Here is a 27,032-nt window from a genome sequence, read left to right on the forward strand (position 1 = left end):
ACAGCGACGATATAACACATAAATTATACAGGATTTCTTCGAGAAACGAGAATTCCTTCGAGATTTAGAAAATTCGAGTTACTAACGTTCGAGTTATAGAAATATAATGATTTATTACTTCAAGTATTGAATTTTCGTGTTTAAAATTTGGCAACTCTGTTCGCAAATTGAAAATTCATATTCTCTATCGAAGCCAATTTGAACAATTTTATGATGAATCCTAACATGATCTTACCTCTCCCGATATATCCAATGTGTCCATCACACTCGCCGTTCCCCATGAAGGCTCACCACAAACTGTTGTGGACACTGCGCCGCTCCAGCTATCACCAGCTCCACGAATGATATCACGGAGCAAACTCCACAGTACCGTGGCGGATATTTTAAGCTGCTGAACCAATAAGCTGAGAGTGATAAACACGAATGGGGAGGTGACGAGATCATTCGTGCATTCCCTTCACTTCAAGCGACCCATGTCTTCCAAAAGTGACGAACCTATTAATTATAACAAATTTTTGCCACTCATCATACATTCCACTTTGATGTTATCATTGTAAATACGTTTGCATTTATTTGTAAATACTTGTATTCACAAACATTTTCCGTTAATTATTTATTGTATCTTACAATGCCATTTTGTAAAAATGTGCCTCGCCATATTGGAAAAATTAGGAAATTATAATAATAATAATAATAATAATAATAATAATAATAATAATAATAATAATAATAATAATAATAATAATAATATATAAAGGTAAGGGTGTAATCCACCCGAAGGCAGGCCCGAACCTCCGCAGAAGTATGCATGAGCCGAAGTTTACGTACGGTAGGTTCGCTAGTTCCTTTCCGCTCCTCCATTCCCTTGCCGCCCCCCCCCCCTTCCAACAGCGCATGGCAACCCACCAAAATTTTGACCACACCCAATGTTGCTTAACTTCGGAAATCTCACGGGATCCGGTGTTATTATTATTATTATTATTATTATTATTATTATTATTATTATTATTATTATTATTATTATTATTATTATTTTAGGACCAAGTCGCACGGAAGAAGGGTACCGCCTCCAATTCCGGAAATCCACAGAAAAAATTATCTAATATTGCGGCAGACCTCAGGAAAAGACGGCTAAAATTTTATGGACATGTTAAGAGGCTTGCAGAAATCAGACTAACCCAGCAAATTCTTGAAAGAGTTGATAAACTGAAGAATTTCCCTTGGGCACAAACACACGAAAGTGGACATGATGAACGCACAAATTCAACCTCAAGAAATTTTGAATCGAAATATATATAGAAAGAAAGTTGACAAGTGGGAAGTTGCTCCAGAGAATGAAGTACCAAAAAGAGCAGGTACCAAGTGGACGGAAGAAAGGAAGAGGATCTTCAGTGAACAGATTAAAGCATCCTGGATCCCCCGCAAACGAAATCATAAATAAAGCTTCGTGTGTTCCGAAAGGGACCATTCACGCATAATAATAATAATAATAATAATAATAATAATAATAATAATAATAATAATAATAATAATAATAATAATAATAATAATAATAATAATAATAATAATAATAATAATGTGTTACTGACAAAACACAACATGCATCATCCAAAATCAGCCTCAGAAAGACTCACTCTGCCTCGTTCTGATGGTGGTCGAGGACTAATAGACCTTGAGAAATTACACAGTGAACAAATTACATCACTGAACTGCTACTTCAAACATAAATCAGAAACCTCTGCCCTACATAGTGCAATGGTTGTAGCAGATAACGGTTTTACACTCCTCAATCTGAACAACCCGGCTTCACTTACAATGTCATTCTCCACAAATGAGGAAAAGATCGTTCTGTGGAAAAAGAAAACTCTTGATGGACGGTATCCAAATGAGTTAAATAAGCCATATATCGATAAACAAGCGTCGCATGAGTGGCTGACACATTCGGATATATATCCAGAAACAGAGGGCTTCATGTTTGCCATACAAGATCAAGTCATTGCCACAAGGAAGTACATAAAGCATTTACTGCATGATCCGTCTGTCTATTCAGATCTGTGCCGACGATGTAATACATCTCCAGAAACTATCCAGCATATAACCTCAGGTTGTCAATTAATGGCAAACAGAGACTACAAGTACAGACATGACCAAATTGCAAAAATCATTCACCAGAAATAAGCCCGACAAAATAACCTAATCCATCGTACCAAGGCATATTGGAAGTACAAACCCCTATCAGTCTTGGAAAGTGAAAATTACAAAATTTACTGGGATAGAAGTATCATCACTGATAACACTATTACCAGCAATAGACCAGATATAACTTTTGTTGATAAAAACAAGAAAATCAGCTTCATAATTGACATAGCATGACCTAATACTCACAACCTCCAATCAACACATACAGAGATGATTTCCAAATACACAGATCTGGCCACAGAGATAAAAACCATGTGGAAACTCAACAATGTTATCATGATGCCAATAGTGATTGAATGGAATGGTATTATACCAAAGACACTATAGGAGCATTGAAGTTCTTAATCTCCACCCTCTCACTTACAGAGAATTACAAAAAGCAGCAATCCTGGCCACTTGCCATACAGTAAGGACGTTTATTGGCACGAACCATCCACCATATATAGAGGACTAGCGAAAATCGTCTAGTAATAATTTTGACCATTTATGTATAGTAAATATCTCATAAATATCTGTCAAGTTTGTCAACAATGTAAGTATGGTATTGATATGTATGAAGCGTATGTTCTAAATCATGGGTTTCCGAAAGGCGGCCCGCGGGCCGCATGTGGCCCGCGAAGCTATTTCTTGCGGCCAGCGAGGACTTTAAATATGTATTTTGAAAAATATGAAGAAAATTTACGAAAAATATTTGATAGCTCGTCCAAAAATTTATTCATTTTTATATCCTGTATAGACCAAAGTCAGAACTAATTCATTCTTTAATATTTTCTCCTGTTTTTTTAGTATTCACTTCTGCTGAATAGATTCTTTGATTTATTAAAATGAAAATCCAAGCTTCGCCGGAAAATTAGCCCTCACAAATACCAATTCTAGGTCTTAACTATTATAAAAATGGATATGGGATCCATACTAATTCTTGAACTACATGCCAACTTCACTGTGGCCTTTTTGTTGAACGTACCAAGTAACGAATACCAAGAAATACTTTAAGAGCCACTGGTGTAAGAAGCGGTTTCATTTCTTCGTTCTTCTCTCATTGGCAGTATTGGCTGGTACACAGCGAACCTTTTCAGGGAAGTACTCCTAGAAGTACTTTGTTGGGATTTTAAGCGATGGCCTTCACACTACTACCACTGAATTGTCTTTTTTTTGTTTTAACTACATTATTAATTTTAGTTTGACTCTCGTTTTACTTTTTTCATTTGTCAAGTATTAATTCAAATGAACTGACTTGCTTGCTTGAGAGGTTTTCATTCCCCGTGGGAAGGCGGGGCGGGCTCCCTAGATCGTGTCATGAACTGACATTGCTGGGTGCCCTTATTCCAAATTCGATCGTCCTGGGTATAATAGTGATTATTCTTAATTTCACTCTTTTATTCAATTGTAAAATAGTGTTTTAAGCCAGGCCGTTCCAACTCGAGCACTTAGTGCTGGGGCGCACCAGCGCTGCATTCAGTAGCACCGTTCCCCTCCTTCCCCACCTACTCCACGCAGTGCGTTGTGTTTTACATCAAGAACAATTATGTGCAAAAAAATTTCGCAACTTTAAATCTGTTATGGATACTATGTCAAAATGTGTAAATTTCTGCAGAAAGCAAGGTTTGAACACCATCGGCAGTTCAAAGAATTTTTAAAGGATCTCGAGGCAGAATGTAACGACATTCCGTTTTATCGTATTGTGCGCTGGTTAAGTTCCGCGAAAGTGCTAGCAACCTTCTTTGCAATAATTGAAGAAATTGCTCTGTTCATGGAGATGAAAGATTCGCCACAACCAACTTCGCGGAATAAACAATGGGTAGCTGACCTCGCTTTCTTGGCGGACATAACGTCCTATTTGAATGATTTAAATATTTCATTGCAAGGGAGAAACACACTGATTAGCATCATGTGTGATAAAATTAATGTTTTCGAAATGCAGAGTTTGTTATTGAAAAGTCAGCTTGAAGCTGGAAATTTTGAAGGTTTTATTTCATTAAAATCATTGCATTTGTCTACTTACGAAAATATTAGAGACTATCAAACATCATTACAGACTTTGAACCATAAATGCAATGCCCAATTCAAAGAAATGAATGATATGGCACCTTAAGTGAAATATTTATGACTCCATTTTCAGCGCGTCCTGAAAAATCACCATCATATTTCCAAATAGGGCTGATAACACTACAGTGCAACGCAATACTAAAGGACAAGTACTACCACTACAGCGGTAATTTAATTTCATTTTACAAAGGTGATCATCCACAGAATTTCCCACACTTCATGCTATTGCCTTAAAATTTACTTCATTGTTCGGTACAACTTTTGCATGCGAACAGATGTTTTCAATTCTGAATTTAAATAAATATAGAACTAGAACTTCTCTGTCTGATGTTGTCTTAGAGGCTGTGCTTAGAATTTCTACTGCCAAATCAATTGTACCCAATATTGGTAAATTAAGTGCCGCAAAATGATGTCAACAATAGACTTAAATGCTAAATGTACATTAAGGCAAACGCAATGTATGTAGGCCTACAGAATAAATTGTTTATGTGTTCACAGAACTGTCATAAATAATATTGTTTTCATAAGCTGCGCGCTGACGTGACGACCTGTGGTTCTGCCTCTGTCACTTCCCCTCCTTCCCCCACCACCTCAACGGTGCTATAGCACAGCACCGGGGCTGCTGCCCGGGCCGGCCGGGGCCATGGGAGCACCTCACTTGGAATCGTTTGTTTTAAGCAATTAAAGTTATTAAACCTTCCTTTCAATTTCATATGGATTCGACACAAATATCGGTCATTTTCGGTTATTTTTACATTTCACCCCTAGCCATTATGTCGGTCATTTTGGAAATTTTGTTTTTCACCGTTTGTCATCCCCTATACAAAAGGAGGCTGAACACGGACTTCTAGAAAAGATGGAGTGACGCTATTCATCTCAGCGACCCCGAAAAGAATGGATTCGATACCATTTGCGATTATTTTTATATCTCACCCCCTCCCATCTCCACCCCTAGGGGTGCTAGGGTTGTCATACTTCTACTCAGTTTGCCTGCTGATAGTAAGTCATAAGTGCACCAAGTTTGGTTCAAATCACTCCAGTAGTCATGAAAACTATGGAATCGAATTTATTATTGGTCGTTTCTATTCATGTTCGTATTTCACCCCTTCCCCTAGGGTTTCTAGCGGTCTTGTTCCCACAGTATTTTTCACAGATAGTAGGATATATTTGCACCAAATTTAGTTGAGAGCTATGCTGGAAATACACACATACATCCATAATCTCGGTCGTTTTGGCCATTTTATGTTTTACCCCTTTCTCATCCCTATGCCAAAGAGGGCAGACTTGGACCAAAAAAAATATTCTGGAGTGTCACTGCTCGTCTCAGTGACCCCTAAAACCTCAGATTCGATACTATCTCCGATTATTTTTGTACCTCACTCCCCTCCACAAAGAGGGCTAAACGTGGACTTATAAAAAAATCGAAGCGCTACTATTCATCACAGCGACCCCGAAAATTGTGAATTCGACACTATTTTCTATTATTTTCATATTTCACTCCCCCCTCGCCCGCGGTCATGCTTCAGGTTTCCAATGTCGCCCTTGAGTTCTTACCAATTGGAAACCCCTGTTCTAAATAGTACTTCTTCCATGTAAATTGTACCGAAGAAGCTCATAAACCCAATGATACAATTGTGAATTATATAATTATAATAAAATATAATAATAATACTCAGTTCTAACAAGCAAAACATGTGGGCTTCTATATGTCATCATTATTAGGATTTCATGCATTCCCCGCATTCCACTGACATTCTGGATACCACGTGTTCGTCGGGGTCCCCCACTTTAATAATGAAAACATTTCCTAGCAGACAAAGTAGGGGTTCCCAAACTATGAAAAACGTAAAATTAATCAATTTCCTCAATTGTGCCGAAAGTTGAAGGGTTGAAGGACCCGAAAAGGTTTCAAATTATGATTGTTGGATAGCTCTCTCAAAATAAAGAAAGAAAACACATTTAGAAAATCACTTCCGGCCTAAATGCAGTTCCGGAAAACAGCCTAAAATCGCTTGTTCCTTTCCTTGTCTTCTTTTTTATTTAAATCCTAGCCAAATTAAAACTTGGTTACATAATTCTTCCTGTAATCTGTTCCTTGGTTCAATGCCCTTAGGAGTTTTTTTCATTTTTGACGAATATTCACACAGAATGTAGTTACAAATGCAATTAAACTCTGCATTGATTCACATTAGCGCTCGTGGTGGTGCTTATGTGAAACAATGCATTGACTCATATTAGCACTCGTAGTGGTAGAACAAGGCAAACTGCTAATCTAATCGACCGGATAACGATGATTAAGAAAATTGCAATTTTTAGGAATAAATAAAGAATATATTCTTATACTTTATTATATTTTATTTACTTAACATTCGTAGCTCATATCCCTAGGATGTTTTCAACAGTGAGTGGCTTTCTTTATCTCCCTATACAGGAATATTTGCCCCAGTTTGTCCTCTTGTATTGCAATTTTTTCTTCATATTGTGATCTTTCCTACCACTCAAACTTATTCGTCTACTAATGTCATTCTACGCCATTTCTCCACTGAAAGCTCAGAAAATGCCGCTTAGTCGAACAGCTCGTCTCCTTTCTCCCATGTCTTCCCAGCCCAAACTTTGCAATAATTTCGTAACGCTACTCTTATATTGGATGTCACCCAGAACAATCGTGCTGCTTTTCTTTGATTATTTTTCCAATTCTTAAATCTGTCTACGAAGCAGGTATTATGGGCAATGAATGTGTCACCTCTGCCCACCAGGCGACAGGCAGCTGACCTGAGTTTCCTCCACGGAACCTTAAATGGGCATTACCGTTCGGAACATCTTGTCTCTCTCTTCTTTCTACGCGTTCCTTCCCGCTCCGCCAGAGTCAAAGATCTTCTCCATATTCCCCACAGTCAGCACTCAATACTTCAACGATTTTTCCTAATCCTCCTCCCAACTCTCTTTAACACTATTACTAGGAGACAAAAGCTTGATATAGCAAGCGTTCAAGAGGTTATCCCGCCATTTTTTACCCACGACCACTTGGCTATGAACATGGACATTCTCATGGTTTTCGATTTGGACAGTTGTTACTAGTAGGCTGTGTACCTGATCTCCTTATCTTTTGTTATGTTTGTTATATTTATTATAAAAGTTTACATTTATTAATTATCTTGTTGACAGTACAAGTGAAATGTGCTCAGTGTAACCATATCTTGTGCTTCGTGAATAAAAGAAAAATCCTTGTGAGGGTCCCATACACTGGAACCATACTCTAATTGGGGTCTTGATAGAGACTTATATGCCACCTCCTTTACGTCTTAACTATAACCCATAAATACCCTCATAGCCACGTCAAGAGATTTGTAACTTCTATATAGAATCCCGTTTATCCGCACGAGGAACTTTCACACCATCAACGCAGTAATTATGAGAAGACCTTTCCTCTTGGGGAAACATACAACCTAACTTTTCAACCCGTTTGCCATCACACCGCAGTCTGCTGTCCATCTCATAACTTTGTCAAGGTCTTTTTTGCAGTCGCTCACAATCCTGTAGCTTATTTGTTACTCCGTACTGTATATAATCATCCGTGAAAAGCCTTACCTGTGATCCCAGTTCTTTACTCATATCATTTATATATAAGAAAACTTAGGTCCAATAACAGAGCCTTGCGGTACCCTGTCTCAATAATTACTGGATCAGGTAACTTTATGCGTTCTGTTCTATAGAAATTTAGCCACGCATTCAGTCACTCTTTTCTGTATTCCAAATAGCCCTCATGTTTGTGAATAATCTTCCAGGATCTACTCTGTTAAAGGCCTCGAATATGGCCAATAGCGACAGAGCCCATTTGACCCCCTGAATTAAAAATATCTGCTATGCTGCTGTTGCAGATAGGAAAATATTACATAGTATGAAGAAAGAACTGTACTAATAATGCACTTTAGTCTCTAATTCAAGAAAAGTAAAATAAAAGCCGTGATAATGGGAATGGTATGCATTAATTAGAAGGCACGTTAAGGAAATGGACTTCGTTCTGTACAAGTGTCAGGATCCTTGACACCCACATACCATAACCGGACGACTCGACAACAGATAACCTACAAACTGACACTCAATGTTGTATCATATTATACATTTAGTAGGAAACATGAGATCAGTACAAACACTCATGAACATACATGAATTAAATATATTTAACTGAAGGTTTGAACAGAAACGGGGAACCTCAAATATAAATAAATAAATAAATAAATAAATAAATAAATAAATAAATAAATAAATAAATAAATAAATAAATAAATAAATAAATAAATAAATAAATAAATAAATAAATAAATAAATAAATAAATAAATAAATAAATAAATAAATAAATAAATAAAATCGTATAAACCCAGCTACCGTGTGCAGACATTTTAATTTGACGCCATCTGGCTGTCTGCTCGTCAATTTCGACGTTCTGTTTTACTCTAGACCTACTAGATGGCAGAGATTCGGAAATTAAATTTAACAAGAAGGACATATTCAAGTGACGTCATCACAATTGTAAACGAGAGGCGCCCGTGTATTTTGCTGGTCGGCATTATGCTGTTTACCACAGGGGGAAACACTTCCAGTCGTAGAATTTCTTGAACATACCTCCGCCTCTGTACCTCAGTGGCCTGGTGGTGCGACATTTCACAGTCAAACTGCTTTTATGTGGTGGTTAGGACGTCTCCGTACTCTGACATCGTGGTACATACAACACTGAGATTCGTCAGGAAAATTTGTCACCTTTTTTACAGAGGGCAACGGGAAACCATCACGCAAGCACTTTTCCAAGATGAGCAGTCATGGATGGAAACTTGAGCGAAACTGTAAATACTGATCACGGGTTTCGGAACTCAAGATTCGGCAGGAGAGGGGATGGCTGCAAGGCCTCTCAGGTCGTCATTCAACGAAATCCTTGCAGAAAAGTGCGCAATATTTTCAATTTAGGGACTTGGAATGTGAAAACGTTGCTAAAAATGGGGAAAACTAGAAGAAATCAAAATCGCAATGCAAGAAACAGTATTCGATATTTTAGGAATACTGAAATGAAGAGGAGCAATACCGAAGTCCTTAGAGAGTCAGGAAAGAAACGGAGTCTGGTAAAATAAAAAAATAAAAAAACGGGAAATAAAATTTACTGGTCACTTTCTGCGGCATGAAAAGTTCCTTTGTAACACCACTGAAGGAAAAATTGCAGGGGAAAGAGGAAGAGGATGACCCAGAGTGTCCTATTTAAATAATCTGGTTCAGAGAATGAACGGCAAGATCTTAGCAGACTTGAAAAGACTGGCTCAAGATAGGCATCTATGGCTACGGCGACAAGACTATGATGATGATGATGATTTTTTTTACATGTCTATGTTTTATTACTACTTTGAGATAATAAACTGTCTATGAGAACCAAGACTCTGTATGTCATACATTGTGCCCAATCTCACCTACAAACATGTAGAGTAAAAGAGAGAGGAATTACTAAATTGCAAGCATGAGTTCACGCAAGAACCATGTAAGGAACGATGGCATTGGAATGGAACTGTAAGTGGACTCGACAGAAGACAAGTAAAGGACTTTGGGACTAACATAGTATGGACATGTAAAGCGAATGCCTGGCACAAGAACACCACATGCATGCTTACAGAGAACGGTTGAAGGAAGAAAGCCACTGGGAAGGCCTGGAGTAGATGTCTACACAAACTGAGAGAGGATGCGGAGAGACAGTGATGAGAAAGACCGCATTTCTGGACAGACAACGATGGCGAAGACGCGTTAAACACCCACCCTACCCGGCACGCTGAAGGGGTTCTATGATGATGATGATGATGATGATGATGATGATGTGTTGTTTCTATCTGGAGGTGCTGCATAACATCGAAAATGCAACGTTTACTTATTAGCATTGGAAATCGAATAAGAACGCATAAGTTTTCAATTGTTTGTGACCGAACTACGCCTTCTAATGTCACCTTGAAGAAGTTACAACATATTCCGTGTTTACAAACACTGCGACTGTGTATGAAAGGCTTAAACATACGTAGTCTCAGATGTTATCTAATACGAGGGAGCATAGATAAGTAACGCACACCATTTTTTTGTAAGAAACATATAATTAGTATGAAAAAAATTGCACAGTAAATAACAAGTTCTACCTATTTTTCACCATATGAATAAAGTTTTTAGAACCATTTCTCCATTGTGACATCAAGCTGAAAATGCTACTTTCACCAGAACTGTCTTCTCTGGGAGTATAGCCAGCTGCTGTCGATCATTTTTTTTTCAATTGGCTTTACGTCGCATCGACACAGATGGGTCTTATGGCGACGGGAGGACAGGAAAGGAAGCGGTTGTGGCCTTAATTGAGGTACATACCCCGGGATTTGCCTGGTGTGAAAATGGGGAACCACGGAAAACCATCTTCAGGGCTGCCGACAGTGGGATTCAAACTCGACCTACAGTATGTCACTTTTTAATGTGAACCGAAGTGTTGACCTCTTAGGAACTTTTTCAGTAGATCTGGACTATACGTACAAAAATAGAGAAATATGACTGGGAGGTACTATGTCATCCATGATACAGTATTGCCAATCCACCCTCAGCAAGAATACCGAGTAACTTTCTAATGAGCAGGGCTGAGTGGCTCAGACACTAACTTGGCAGGATCGATTCTTGGCTCAGTCCGGTGGTTTTTGAAGGTGCTGAAATATGCCAGCCTCGTATCGGTAGATTTACTGGCACGTAAAAGAATTTCTGCGGGACTAAATTCCGGCACCTCGGCTTCTCCGAAAACCGTACAATTAGTTAGTGGGACGTAAAGCCATTATTATTATTATTATTATTATTATTATTATTATTATTATTATTATTATTATTATTAAAAAATAAACCTCAGAAGAAGTACAATTCGGGACCGTACGACTAAAAACACACACACACAAGGTAAAATGTGACTGGGAAAGACACGTAAAATTAGCCTCGAGTTGCAGATATCTGATACTGTTCAGTGCATTTCATTTAAATCTAGTTGACTGTTGCGTTGAGTGCCCTTTAAATTGAGACTAATCAAAGTAAATAGCACCACTTCTGTCTGATATCTTGGCTGGACCATCTGGCGAGTGCATGCTGGAGCGGACAAGATACTGCAATCCTGATGGATATGCGCACAGTGAGAGCTGTTTTATTTGGCGCTCTAACCCCCCTCAACCCGCCCCGATGTTCGCACCCCTCCGCGTGGCGATCAACTCAAGCTACACCCCTCCGACATTTTTAATCAATTAATCAATCAATGATCTGTATTTAGGGTGGTTGCTCTGGTGGCATATTTCCTAACAGTTGTTTACCCCATAGTTACATTTATTTATGATTGTTTACCTAGATTTTTCTTAAATATTTTCAACGAATTTGGAAATTTATCGAACATTTTCCTTGGTAATTTATTCCAGTCCCTTACTCATCGTCCTATAAATGAATATTTGCCCCAATCTATCCTCTTGAATTCCAACTTTATCTTCATATTATGATCTTTCCTACATATAAAAAGCTCCGCTCAAGCTTATTCGTTTGCTAATGTAATTCCACGGCATCTCACCACTGACAGCTCGAAACATACCACATAGGCGTGTATCTCGTCTCCTTACTCCCAAGTCTCCCCAGCTCGAAGTTTGTAACATTTTAGTGACACTACTCCTTTGTCGGAAATCACCCAGAACAAATCATGCTGCTTTCCTTTGAATTTTTTCCAGTTCTCTTATCAATTAATACTGGTGAGGGTCTCATACACTAGAACTATGTTCTAAAGGGGTCTTACCAGTGGCTTATACGCAATCTCCTTTACATTCTTACTACAGCCCCTAAATACTCTCATAACTATATGAAGTGATCTGTAACCTTCATTTACTTACAATTCCGTTTATGTGATTTCCAGAACGAAGAGGTTTTCCTTATATTAAAACCTAGCTACTGTCATCCTATCAACACAGTAATTAAACCTGAGGACTTTTACTCTTTGTGAAACTCACAACGTGACTTTTCACTCCTTTAATTGTCATACAATTGCCTGCTGTTCATCTTACTACTTTGTCGAGGTCTTATTTTTCTGTCGCTCACAATGCCAAAGCTCGACGGTGCCGACATATAAATATTATAAGCCAGAAAACTGAATTTTAATGAGGCTCACTATAGTTCAAGTTTTTATTATGATGCAGATTCTCCACCAATCAGAGTTCAGATTTTCATTACGATACAACTGTTTGACCAATTAGGTAAGGATAGCATCGCAGCTGCGCTCAACGCAACACCTTCGCATTTCTTTCCAAAATCACACATGTCGGGCACACACATTAACATCAGTGTACCTTCTACTTCCAATATTCCACAACCACGCGGCACATTCTCGCGAATTCACTTCACCACCTGTACAATAAACAATTTGCATTTGAAATAAAGCTAGGTTATGAATAACCTTGTATCAAAGCTTTGAAAACGTATGGCATTGTCAAGGTCTCCGATCCACAAAAATCAATAATCCAGTGCATGCGCTCTGTTCAGCAAACTCAACTGTCAAGTGATATCTCAACATCAATTTATGATGATCATCAAGCATTAACACTTATAGGCTTGTTGCATAATGTACTATATTACTATATACAGTATAATATCATACGAAAAACCTTACCTGTAATTCCAGTTCCTTACTCATATCAATTATATGTAAGTGAAATAAGAGGTCCCATGACAGTGCCTTGTGGGACTCCCCTCTTTAAAATTACAGGATCATATAAGCCACACATCAAATTATCACGGCCGAATTTTCGAAAAGGGTTATGCTCGGATGAATACGGCAACCACTCATCCTTAGAAGCCATCTATAAGAGGTTATGGATAATATATACCTTTAACCTCCATGATCTGTAACCAAGATGTCTTAAAGGCTCGAAATCTAAATGTTTCGTCAGTGGGAATCGTGTGCCTCCAGGAACGGGCTGTTATTCTTGTAGGTATTTGCCGAAGATTAGCTGAACTTTAAGCCAGTATAATGTGGGGAGACATCGGAATAAACATTCACAAGTTGACACTATGATAGCGCCCAAGTAGTAGTCACTGCACTTTGCTCTGCAGTACTGGACACGCAGACTTTGAAACGAAAGTCGCGTGATTCGAGTCCGTAGCGCACACAAACTTCCGGTACCAGTTTTAGGGGCATGCATGATTTTCCTCCTGACACTTCTCTTGGACCAAAGCACCATTTTCAAATACACACACTTCAATATCCCCCGAAGAAAAATATATCTCTATGAGTGGAAATGGAATGATATTTTCATGTAATGATGAATCAAAACCAACGAACAAAACGAGAAGGCATCGGAATAAACATACACAAGCTGACATTATGATAGCGTCCAAGGAGTTTGCACTACAATGCTGGAAACGTAGACTTTGGATCTAAAGTTGATTGAGTCGAATCCGTGGCGCACAGACTCTCGGCACTAATTACAGCGGCATGGAAATTTTTCCTCCAGACAATAATTATACTCTTGGACCAAAATACCGTTTTACAAATACACTCACACATTTGAACATCTGCCGAGCGAAAATGTCTCTGAATGGAAATGGGATGATATTTTCATGTAATGGTGGAATTAAAAGAGTGGACAAAACCGCGGGGGGAAGGAGGGGGGGGGGGGCGTATTTGCCTGGTAGGGAGACAAACGATAAGATAAGATAACTCTTTATTGCCACCCTAGTTTGCACCATCGGTTACAGGCAATAAAGAACATAAAATACACATGAACCCAAAAAAACCAAACAAAACAATATAAACCAAACAAAACAATATAAACTAACATACTATTATATATAATGTAAAGCTCTAACTATCTACACTAAAACTATTAACTATGAACCCAAAAAACCTCACAAAATAATAGAAACCAAACAAAACAATTTACTAACTACTCTACTTATTTAGTGGTGTCCGTGTCAGCGGAATCCAGCAGTAGGGAGACAAGCGATTATGGAATATGACGCCAAAAAGAGGAATCTCGGAATCTCTAACTCACTACGTCACTTTGGTTGGCAGATTAGTTGACTGCTGCATTGTTTCTTCTCTTCCAGTTTCAGAAAGGTGCCTTTAACTACCTCTGAATACACTGGATACACTGGGTAAATAATAATAATAATAATAATAATAATAATAATAATAATAATAATAATAATAATAATAATAATAATTGTTATTTATGTTTAAAGTGTGCGCCTGGTGGCCATAATCGTTAAGGTGTCAAGTCTAAATGGTCTGACAGCGTGGTAAACCGGTTAGAGTCCCAGCATGTTGGCCAGGTGGGTAGGTGATTTGGTGGTATATAATTTCTAATCATCAGATTGCCTGAGGTCATATGACGCTGTTGATGGCACTTCGTTCGTCAGATGGAGACGTTAAGCCTTGAGCAGACAGACCCTTTGGTGTTAATCAAAAGGAGTAGGCTATGAGCCGACACCGGGTTTCACCCTCTCCCTGCCCACAATCATATGCAACGTCATTCATTTATTCTCATTAACTCCTCCGATGAGGTTGACGTCAGGAAGGGCATCCGGTCGTAAAAAACTCACTACGAAGATTTGTCTCACTTCACACTCGACGCCGTAGGGAAACGGGACAGGGTGATCAAAAAGTCCGTTAACATTTGACAAGGCAATACTTCACGGAGTATTGGAGGTAAAAAATGAAATGGCGTGTGGCTTTTAATGCCGGGAGTGTCCGAGGACAAGTTCGGCTCGCCAGATGCAGGTCTTTTGATTTGACACCCGTAGGCGACCTGCGCGTCGTGGTGATGATGAAATGATGATGAAGACGACACATACACCCAGCCCCCGTGTCACTGAAATTAACCAAATATGGTTAAAATTTCCGATCCTGCCGGGAATCGAACCCGGGACCCCTGTGACCAAAGGCCAGCACGTTAACCATTTAGCCATGGAGCCGGACTCTATTGGAGGTAAGGTAAGGGTTATTCTGCCCTAAGACAGGTCCGAACCTCCGCAGAGGTGTTCCTGAGCCGGAGTTTACGTGCGGTAGGGTGGCCAGTTCCTTTCCGCTCCTCTATTCCCTTACCCCTACCAACAGCGCGTGGCAACCCATCCAACTCCTGACCACGCCCAATGTTGCTTAACTTCGGAGATCTCATGGGATCCGGTGTTTCAACACGGCTACGGCCGTTGGCAGTATTGGAGGTAGAGAGGTAATAATTGAAACACATGAGTGGCATGTCATGGGGTTTTATTGACACCAAAATAAAGTAAATAAAATTTCAATAACGGTGCCTTTTCTGGTAACGGTAATGTGATGCGATTGGAGGCGCATCTGACGCTCTCTCTCACGACAGCTACTTTTATACCGTACAGGGTCTCATGAGGCATCATTGATGTGTTGCTGTCCAGCGCCATCTGTTGGTCATTTTGTGTACTTTATTTTGGTGTCTGTAAAACCCCATGTCATGCCAATTATGTGTGTCAATTATTGCCTCTGTACCTCCAATATTTCGTGAAGTATTGCGTCGTCAAATGTTAACAGAGTTTTTGTCACCGTGCACACACACACTGCCTGTTTCCAGTCATTCGACCGGGTCAGGAATGGAATTAATGAAGCCCCATCTAGCGGCGAGGATAGCAATTGTGCCGGCTGCCGAAGCCTGTCGCACTCCTTTAGGGCAATGATTAATGACTGACAGATGAAGTGATATGATACTGGAGAGCGTTTTTTAATTTGTTTTACGTCGCACCGACACAGATACGTCTTATGACGACGATGAGATAGGAAAGGCCTAAGAGTGGGAAGGAAGCGGCCGTGGCCTTGATTAAGGTACAGCCACGGCATTTGCCTGGTGTGAAAATGGGAAACCATGGAAAACCATTGTCAGGACTGCCGATTGTCGGGTTCGAACCCACTGTCTCCCGGATGCAAGCTCACAACTGTGCATCCCTAAAAGCACGGCCAGCTCGTCCGGTACTGGAGAGTGTTGCTGGAATGAAAGATGACAGGGTAAACCTAAGTACTTGGAGGAAAACCTTTCCCGTCTCCACTTTGTCCAGCAGAAATCTCACACGGAGTGATCGGGATTTGAACCACGGTGAACCGAGCGGTGAGAGGCCGGCGCTCTTGTTGTCGACTGTAGAGGTTAGAGGATAGTTATAGACGGAAACGCACGTACCTTACCGTGCTCCTCGCTTATGGAAATATCTGCGCATACACCATGACGTCATCTGCATGCGCATGCGTATAGTCTTCAGGATCGTAGCACAAAATCCAGTGTGCTCCCTGCATTGTCAGTCTAATCGAACAGGTGTTAGCGAAACTGATCTTCGATAGAAGTCGAAAGCTTTTGATCGATTGAAGAAATCGGGTCGAAACAAAGGAAACAATTTTGAATTATCCATGAATTCGTGAAAGCACAAGGTAATGGGGTGTTCGTGTGCTAATGTGCTCCTGAGAGCATTTGCAATGTGTCTTTAAAATCAGAATATTTGTGAGACCATACATATTATAAATTACTAAAGAATAAACACGAACATCTTGAATCCTCTTGAAAAGCCCACTGACTAAGCCGTCGTCTTTAACAGCGTCTCTACATTGGTTCATTTGGCGATTTGGGGACGTCTTTTCACGCTCTGGCCATTCGTTTCCTGCGCAGACGTGAACTTGTTCAGATGCAACGCAGCGGGAAAAGAAACAGAGGAAGCAAAGGCCATGGTATGAAAAGCCAAGTTGAAAGTTTCACCCAGAGGAAATGTCTTCTCACTTTTAATTATTTTGTTTATAGGGTGATAGTACCTTATGGAGAACACTGTATGAGCCTAGGTGGTTAATATAAGAAATGATCTTCATTGGGGTATTCATATTAACGGTTTTTTTTAAAGAAAGCTTACAAATCTCCTCACACTGTAATGAGAGTATTTAGGGTTGGTAGTAAGGATGTAAAGGAGAGGGCGGATAAGTCTCTGGTAAGACCACAGTTAGAGTATGGCTCCTGTATATGGGACCCTCAACAGGAATTCTTGATACGAGAACTAGAAAAAAAAACCCACAGGAAAGCAGCACGATTTCTTCTGGGTGATTCCCGACAAAAGAGTAGTGTTAATATTGCAAATTTTGGCCTGGGATGACTTGGGAGTAAGGAGAAGAAACGTGGTTTACAATGAAGCAATTTAAGATTCCTCTCTTATTATGACTTCAAACAGTTGTAATGTTCCGGCGATGTAGGATTTTGCTCTGAAGCTCTGCAACCTGCTTGAAGCCAAGAACACAGAGTTGTCCCATTCACACACACCTTGAAGTGTCCCTTGTTTTACTTTACATTTCTGTACGGGAAGTTGGATAACTATTACGGTTCTGGGAGGCCCTAGTAATGTTCATGTAAACTCATTTTTTGTTCGAGCATACTACAGTACGCTCATTAAAACTGCCTTAGGGGAGTGAAAATAAAAATGAATGAAAATCCACGGCCTGTTTCCAGTCATTCGACCGAGTCGGCAATGGAGAATGAACCCCCATCTAGCGGCGAGGCTAGCAATTGTGCCGGATGTCGAAGCCTGTTGCACTCATCTAAGGCAATGATTAATGACCGACAGGTGTCATGAAATGATATTGGAGAGTGCTGATAGAATGAACGATGACAGGAAAAACGGGAGTACCCGGAGTAAAACCTGTCCTGCCTCCGCTTTGTCCAGCACAAATCTCACATGGAGTGACCGGGATTTGAACCACGAAATTCAGCAGCGAGAGGCCGGCGCGCTGCCACCTGAGCAACGGAGGCTCCTTAGTGGAGTAATGACTATTTTTTTTTTTGCTAGTTGCTTTACGTCGCACCGACACAGATAGGTCTCATAGCGACGATGGGACAGGAAAGGGCTAGGAGTGGGAAGGAAGCGGCCGTGGCCTTAATTAAGGTACAGCCCCAGCATTTGCCTGGTGTGAAAATGGGAAACCACAGAAAACCATTTTCACAGCTGCCGACAGTGGGGTTCGAACCTACTATCTCCCGAATACTGGATACTGGCCGCATTTAAGCGACTGCCAGCTATCGAGCTCGGTGACTGAAATTTTAAAGCATAAGCACATATTATTCTAATAAAATATAGCCCTACACATAATTTAGAAGTGATTAGTTGATTGGTTGCAAGGTTTCTGACAAAATAATAACATTTATTTTTATATGTTGAATGGAAAATAGTCCTTGCGACATTATCTTCATTTTCTTGGGATAAAATTTGGCATACTTGTATATTTAAAAAAAATCCTGGTTCTGGAATCGGGTATAAATTATTGGAGATACTTTTTCACTTTCTCATTATTAATTCAACAGGCAAAAAATCTAATTTCGATTAGAACAACAAACTTGAAAATAGGTGTAATGAGTATGGTATGCAAATTAGCCTTTCGAAAACTAAACTGATGTGAGTAGGTGAGAAATTCAACAGAAATGAATGTCAAATTGGTGATACAAAGCTGGAACAGGTAGATAATTTCATGTATTTAGGAAGTGTGTTCTACCAGGATGGTTGTATGTTAAGTAAGATTGAATCAAGGTGTAGTAAAGCTAATGCGGTAGGCTCGCAATTGCGATCAGCAGTATTCTGTAAGAAGGAAGTCAGCTCCCGAACGATGCTATCTTTACATTGGTCTGTTTTCAGACCAATTTTGCTTTACGGGAGCGAAAGCTGGGTGGACTCACGTTATCGTATTCATAAGTTAGATGTAACAGACATGAAGGTAGCGAGAATGATTGCTGGGAACAATGGCAGGAGGATACTCGGAATGGGGAGATAACGGCTAAATTAGGAATGAACTCTCTGGATGAAGCTGTACGCATAAACCGGCTTCGGTGGTGAGGCCACGAGAAGCGAATGGAGGTAAGGTAAGGTAAGGTAAGGTAAGGTAAGGTAAGGTAAGGTAAGGTAAGGTAAGGTAAGGTAAGGTTGTATTCTGCCCGAAGGCAGGTCCGAACCTCCACAGAGGTGTGCCTGAGCCGGAGTTTACGTACGGTAGGGTGGCCAGTTCCTTTCCGCTCCTCCATTCCCTTACCCCTACCAACAGCGCGTGGCAACCAAATCTTGACCACGCCCAATGTTGCTTATCTACGGAGATCTCACGGGATCCGTTGTTTCAACACGGCTACGGCCAAATGGAAGAGGATAGGTTATGTACGAGAATAATGGACTCTCTTATGGAAGGTAAGAGAAGTAGAGGGATTCCAAGACGACGGTGGTAAGACTCGGTTTCTAACGATTTAAAGGTAAGAGGTGTAGAACTAAATGAGGCCACAGCACTAGTTGCAAATAGAGGATTGTGGCGACGTTTAATAAATTCACAGAGGCTTGCAGACTGAACGCTGAAAGGCATAACGGTCTATAATGATGATGTATGTATATATGTTTGTATGATTAGAACAAGTTATAACTCACTTTCAAAACTTTTAAAGACTTCTCAAGACTTCTCTAGTATTGCAAACAATTTGATAAATAAACTTGCGAAGTCTCGAATTTGATAACAATTTGGTCGTGTACAGCAGGTTTTAGCAGTACTATGGTCATCTGACGAGACGTCGCGTGCATGCATGGTAAGGGGTGCGGAGGGGAAGCATAGCTGCTGCGCACGCGCTAATCTCAAGTCTCAATGCCTGACAATACACATCGGTTCCGTCCGCAGCGATTTTTGTGAACTAAAGTGCTGCTGTGAAGTTTCATATTGGTATTGCAATTGCGCTTTAGTTACACATTTACTGTAAGTCCTGCATAATGAACACGCATCTCTTTCAGACAGCTCGCACTATTTATCACGACAAATGTTTATAGCTTAGTGTACTATCAGTTAAGGTGCGTCCACTCCAGAATGTTTCCGCTAACTTTGTTAATAAACAGTGTTAATGAACAATGTTCATGAACATTTTTGTATCTTAATAAATAAAATAGCGTGTTCATTAACTTTTCGAGCATGTTGATAAACAAAATTTCTTTAACTTTTCATAAGCTTTTCGTGTTTTCCTTAACATTTCGGTTGTCACATGTGCAAGGACGCAATCAGAGTACGCAGATTACGATGATTTCTCATTTCTTCTAAAAATTGATTATCAAATCGCTAGCGAAAGTTTTAATATACAGTACTTTTAATTCTGTATGTATTATTCTAGCTGTGTTCTAAAGTAGTTTTATTTCCAGCTTCGCTCCTCGCCGAATCACCTAACCTCCCGTAATAATCGCTTGTATATCATCAATATAACACTCCTAACTAAGTAGGTTGAATGAAGATTGTCTTTATTTCGTACCTTTACCAATTCCTTGATATTGTTGTATAAAGCTTCAAACACCTCAGATACCTTACAAGAACTGTTTGATACTCTAGACAAATAGGTATATAACACGTAGAGCCCGGATTTTTATGCATTAATAGGTTAGAATGCAATCTTACTGAAGCGAGTAGCAAGTATAGTCTACCTTTACAACGATTGTGCTATGAGGTTTGCATACACATTAGGGGTACGGCCCATCAGAACCCCTAGAATTGATGTTACTCTTGCTACATTATGGAAGAGCGGGTGGCCGACACTTCCTACTAACCAAATTCGTTTGCAATCTAACCTGTTACTGCATAAAAATCCGGGCTTGAATTATAAGTGAAATGTCACCGGTTGCTAGGAAACTTTAAAATTATAGCCTATCTATAAAAAATTGCCTGTGATTAGTGGAGCTGGCTTTCCGATAATCTGTATCATTAATTGCAATATCAGACTCAATTACTGTCAACAAGAACTGAAAGTCATCTGGGGGGCATTCTCAAGAGAATTTTGAAAGCCTGCTGCAGCATGAATTAAAAGTTCTGACACAAATGTTCTTTCCAAACTTAATTCTATTCACCTTTCCAGTATTTTTCTTTGCCACACTTCGTATCTACGCTTTTGTCTAATTGTACTCACTAAAATAATGAGAGCTGCAGCTGTATGTATTTTCTTCTTCCTGACCCTATCAATTGTAACCTCACAAACAGCGGTGTGGACACAATTTTGAAGAAGTTTGTTTAAAAAAAAGTTTATTAACATGTTGAGAAATGTTTTCTTTAACATTGTTTATTAATGTTGCCACTGATGCTTTCTCGGCCTGTACTTATAGACATGATATAGAATTTTCGGCTTATGCCCTCTCAAGAAAATAAGGTGAAATTCTTTACGTTTCGCAGAGAACTATGCTCTGCGTCATCAGACGAAAATCTAATCTCGACTGTCCTCGAGAAAGGCTTCTAAGACAATGAGCTTGCATCCGGGAGACAGCGGGTTCGAACCCCACTGTCGGCAGCCCTGAAGATGGTTTTCCGTAGTTTACCATTTTTACACCAGGCAAATGCTGGGACTGTCACGAACCTACTACGCTGGCGTAGCAGGGGGAGAGGTGATACTCCCACGTGGTACGTCCCAGGTGGCGGATAGGGAGGTCCTAACCGGCTTGCCGACGGACTTCAGGGAAATAAAATACCTCTCACGGACCATACACACAACCCCCTGTGGGTGGGGGACGCACATGTAGAATACACCCGCGGTATCCCCTGCCTGTCGTAAGAGGCGACTAAAAGGAGCGACCAAGGGGTGATCAAATTAGAACCATGAGACTACTTGTGATTAGTACCATCACGCAGGGAACACCATGCGCGTCATACCACTATGTTAGGTACACAATAGGTTTTTGATTAGTAGCGACAGTGTGTGGCTCAGGATGCATTTTACACTACGTAGCGTAACGGTTAGTGTTATTAGCTGCCGTCCTCGGGAGCCCGGGTTCGATTCCCGGTACTGCCAGAAATTTAAGAATGGCAGGAGGGCTGGTATGTGGTTGAAATGGTACATGCAGCTCACCTCCAATGGGGGAGTGCCTGAAAAGAGCTGCACCACCTCGGGATGAGGACACGAGTTCACTTCACTTTTCTAACGATAAGTACCATTATGAGGGGCTGATGACCTAGATGTTAGGCCCCTTTAGACTACAAACATCATCGATTGTGCTTTAGAAGTTTTTTTTCGATAGTGGCTTTACGTCGCACCGACACAGATAAGTCTTATGGCGACGATGGGATAGGAAAGGCCTAGGAGTTGGAAGGAAGCGGCCGTGGCCTTAATTAAGGTAGATCACCAGCATTTGCCTGGTGTGAAAATGGGAAACCACGGAAAACCATCTTCAGAGCTGCTGACAGTGGGATTCGAACCCGCTGTCTCCCGGATGCAAGCTCACAGCCCCGCGCCTCTAACCGCACGGCCATCTTTAGAAGCAGTCCCTTGGTCAGTAATACTATTATTTAACGCTAGTTTCTGGGAATGTGGGGCGTCGGGGGTCGGATCCACTGGTTGTTTTAAATTCATATCCATCCATTCATTCTTCGTCCTCACATTCTGAATTCTGGTCAGTGGAGGATTATGGATTTTTAAATTGTCATATTTCGTCTCATTTCGTACCATTAGGGGCCGATGACCTAGATGTTAGGCCCCTTTAAACAACATGCATCACCATCAATGGGTGGACCTTAATTATGACCACGGCCGCTACCTTCCCACTCCTAGGCCTTTCCTATCCCATCGTCGTTATAAGCGTCCGATCACCGCAGTTAAGCAACATTGGGCGTGGTCAGTACTTGGATGGTTGAAGTATCATCGTTATAAGACTTATCTGTGTCGGTGCGACGTAAAGCCAATTGTAAAAAACAATGTGCTTTGTTTATTAACTTTGTTCCGTTAACATTTTGTTTATTGACTTTGGTGTGGACTAACCATAACTCGCGCCGTACGTACAAGCTGCCGCGACTTCTTGTGAGACGCAGAGAGTAGAAGTACAATTGGTAGACCTGACTATTAGGAGAGAGCCAGTGTCAGCCGCTAGCAATTGAAATCTTTTATTAATGACCTTCTAGTATCACAAGGTCAATGTTAGAACGTGGGCTAGGTCAGGCCTGTACGCCCATTGGACGTCTCTCGCTCTACGTTATGAGACAGACGAAAACAAAGCAAGCAGAAGAACGTTACGTGTTCCGTAATAATCCCGTGACGAAAGAATAAAGGAAATAACATCTACGTGGTGTCACGTGTTGGGAAAAAAAAACATAACGTTACCGCTTCGTACGTCCCATTAAATACCTCTACGGATTTTAGAATTTTGTCCCAATGAAGTTCTGGCGCATTTCAGAACCTTCAGATACCAGGTACATACCCAGATGGGGAGGTTGGGAGGGATAAATCCTCCCTCCGCCAATATTTTGAAGTTTAGAATTTGTGATGAATTGTGGTTACCATGTAAATGAAGATTTTAGCTAGCTCATTGTTTTGCTTTGAATTTGAACTACGTATTTGTCAACAGTGTGTTAATAAATAAATAAATAAATAAATAAATAAATTGGATTCAGGATATCATATTCATAGGATGAAATGTCGTATGGCTTTTAGTGCCGGGATATTCCAGGACGGGTTCGGCTCGCCAGGTGCAGGTCTTTCTATTTGACGCACGTAGGCGACCTGCTGCGCGTCGTGATGAGGATGAAATGATGACGAAGACAACACATACACCCAGCCCCCGTGCCATTGGAATTAACCAGTTAAGGTTAAAATCCCCGACCCGGCCGGGAATCGAACCCGGGACCCTCTGAACCGAAAGCCAGTACGCTGACCGTTCAGCCAACGAGTCGGACAGGTTCATAGGATAGAAGTAGCAGACATGAAAGTAGCAAGAATTATCGATGCTACAAACAGGTGGGATTATGGCACGAGGGTACTCGGAATGAGGAGATAAAGGCTAATTTAGGAATAAACCCCGTGGATGAACTTGTACGCATAAACCGGTTTGGATAGCGGGGCCAAGTGAAGCGAATGGAGAAGGATAATGGACTCGATCATAGAGGGTATAGTTGGGGACAAATCATGACGACCTCGCCTCACACCACTACTTTCCAGCGGCAACTCGGTGTCTATTAGCGACTTATAGGATTTACTACCTCTACTACAGCCAGAGTTGCCAAATCGGCAACTGCACTCTACATGAAGAAAGGGCAAATACTACAGAGATTGAGGAAGAAAGTGGTTTGGCAGCCTCTCCAAAACAAACAAGGATAACTTAGAACTCGTTAACTCAGCAGGGTGCAGGGTGTGATTGACTACTGGCTTCCAGGTCGCTTCCAGGAACTGAGGCCGTCATGTTTTGTCCCCAACTATAAGAGAAGTAGACGATGAAGGTTAGACTCAGTTTGTCATTATTTAGAGATAAGAGACATACGAGGCCACAGAGCTTGTTGCAAATAGAGGATTGTTGTGGCCATGTTTTACGGCTGGATGTCCTTCCTAATGCCAAATCTATGTGGAGGAATGTATTAACTATTACGTGCTTCTGTGATGGCTGATAATGGTGATGATTGTTTTAAGAGAAGTATAACTAGACAACTCCTATCTCATCGTCGGCATAAGACCTAACTGTGTCGTTGCGATCTAAAGCAACTTGTACAATATATATTTATATTAAATAAATTGGATATGAAAAGTGCTAGGAGTGAGAGAAAAGCGGCCGTGACTTTACTTAAGGCACAGCCCCAGCATTTGCCTAGTGTAAAAATGGGAAATATAGAAAACCATCTTCTGGGCTGCCGACAGTGAGTGGGGTTCGAACCCACTATCTCCCGAATGCAAGCTCACAGCTGCGCTTCCGTACCCGCACGACCAAATCGCTCAGTTCAGATGAGGTGGAAATTCCCGAAAAGTCTTGAAAATGTTCATGAATTTACATGGTACACAGTGTGATATGTACAATAGTTTCTAGTGTATTTCCACAGGCTGTCAGCATGTTCTAATCATGCACTGGGTGAGTGAGTGTTCTCTCCATTGCTGACCCGGACAAAGTCCATGTCTCTCTCTCTCTCTCAGCTCTTCCAACAGCAACCCGGATTGAAGATGCAAATAGACCGGAACGACACTCGTGAATGGAGCTTTCTCCTCAAGGCGTAAATACAAATCAAAGAGCAGATAAGGAAAATATATGTTTATACTTTCCTTCGCCTCATTAGTTAACACTTTTACGGGAATATCGTTGGTTTTACAGAGGTGTAAGATGGTGCCAGGGTGAATGGGCGGATAGAGGAAAGATCAACGCATAATTTAAAAAAAAAAAGTAAGTTCTGAAATTTTATATTTTCCCTTTTTTTTTTGAGTTTAAAGTTTGAGAGATAATCTGAATGGGCAACAACAAATAACAGTTAAAGAGCTCATCTGTTCGGATAACAAGGGTGGACTATAACTCCCAAAATCAGGTATAATAGAGAAAATTGTCGGCACAATAAGTTACAATAGATGAGCTTTGCAGCTCTAAAGTTACACTATTTCAAAGAGCTCTACTCACTTACATTTCAAAATTTTACTACAGTCCAGCCTCTGTGGCACAAATTTCTGTCAAATTTTACATTAGATGAACTTCAAAACAGTGTTTACTGTAATTTCAGCTCGAAAGTCTACGACACACTCGGCTATGAATAATTACAATTTAACAGGGGCGTGACTGCCCATACTAAATGGTCTAGAAGTACAAAAGAAAAGGATTAAGAGATCGGCCATGAACGCACTGCTAGGAGGCGAAACAGTTGGCACTCCTTCTGAAATACACTTACAATCCTAATTGGCCTTATGGCCAGAAGTTACAGAGGCTAATCCTGTACTACAGAGAGGTGACTAGATGCAAAATATTAAGTTCCAAAATAGTGTCAAAAATTTAGAGTTTTAGAAAAATATAGTCTCCCCCCTACCAAGCTGAATGAGAATTAATGGAGGGTGAATACTCTTTATTCCCTAAGTTTCATATTTCCCAGCAGGGATTTGAATAGAATCCTTAGACTTGCCTGAAAATTTACATTTAAAAGGTGATATTAAACTTTAGAAATTTACATTAAGAAATAAGTTTGAAACCTTCCCCTCAAGTAATCTGCCTGAAGCTATCACATATTAATAGATGTCTGCCATTACCTTGAGGCTGCCCTTGCCTCCAACTATGCCGTACACACACTTGAGACCGGAGCGATGAAGATGACAAAACGGACCAAAAACGCCCAGCTCATATAGCAACTCAGGGGGAAGGTTCCCGGACTCTCTTGACCTATGCCTGTACACACCCCCAATTTAAAACTGGCTACAAAAATATATACAAACATTTCTGATTGGTTCATAACTGAAGGAAGAAGGAAGTCGTAGAAGTGCTGACAATTTCAGCACATAAAAAAAAAATTACAAACACATAAGGTTTACAACCATACAGAATATAAATTTTCCTTGAAAAATTAATAGTCCATCCTCCCGCCAGAGGGGGCACATAAGTCGATAGTAGAGACATCTAAAGACTAAAGATCCAAGTTTCTGCAGATACAGAATTCAGGGTTCACAGTATAGATGGCCTTCTATCTCTGTGTACTTCCACCACCACTTTTCCCACACTTGTGGGGTCGCGGGTGGGGACTGTGTCGCATATGTGGATTTGACCCTGTTTTACGACCGAATGTCCTACCTGACGCTGACGCCAACCCTATGTGGCGAAAAGTAATCACTATTGAGTGTTTCTGTGGTGGGTTGTGTGAATACACACGCATGGCCCCGGAGCCAGAATAATTAATCAGACGCGAATAAAATCCCAGATCCGGCCGGAAATCGAACTCGCGACCCTCTGAACCGAAGCCTTCAACGCTGGACATTCAGCCAAGAAGTCAGGCAGTAGTTAACATTTCAAT

General features: G+C 40.6%; 1 protein-coding gene across 6 annotated transcripts in view; it reads right to left on the bottom strand.

The window, feature by feature from the left end:
- LOC136882440 (uncharacterized) overlaps positions 1–27,032 on the bottom strand; it is a 171,460-nt gene that overhangs the window by 111,394 nt on the left and 33,034 nt on the right. For 4 of the 6 annotated variants that reach the window (XM_067155087.2, XM_067155089.2, XM_068229525.1 and 1 more), the window contains exon 1: positions 236–392. The exons of 1 other annotated variant lie outside the window; for it this stretch is intronic. In XM_067155087.2, the coding sequence (XP_067011188.2) occupies positions 236–262 (27 nt within the window). In that variant the 5' untranslated portion in view covers positions 263–392. Of the gene's footprint in view, positions 1–235; positions 431–27,032 lie in introns of those variants that run through there. One more of the 6 variants, XM_067155092.2, reaches the window with a different exon arrangement.

The sequence above is a fragment of the Anabrus simplex genome, chromosome 10 (assembly GCF_040414725.1).
Source record: "Anabrus simplex isolate iqAnaSimp1 chromosome 10, ASM4041472v1, whole genome shotgun sequence".
NCBI classification, from domain to species: Eukaryota; Metazoa; Arthropoda; class Insecta; order Orthoptera; family Tettigoniidae; genus Anabrus; species Anabrus simplex.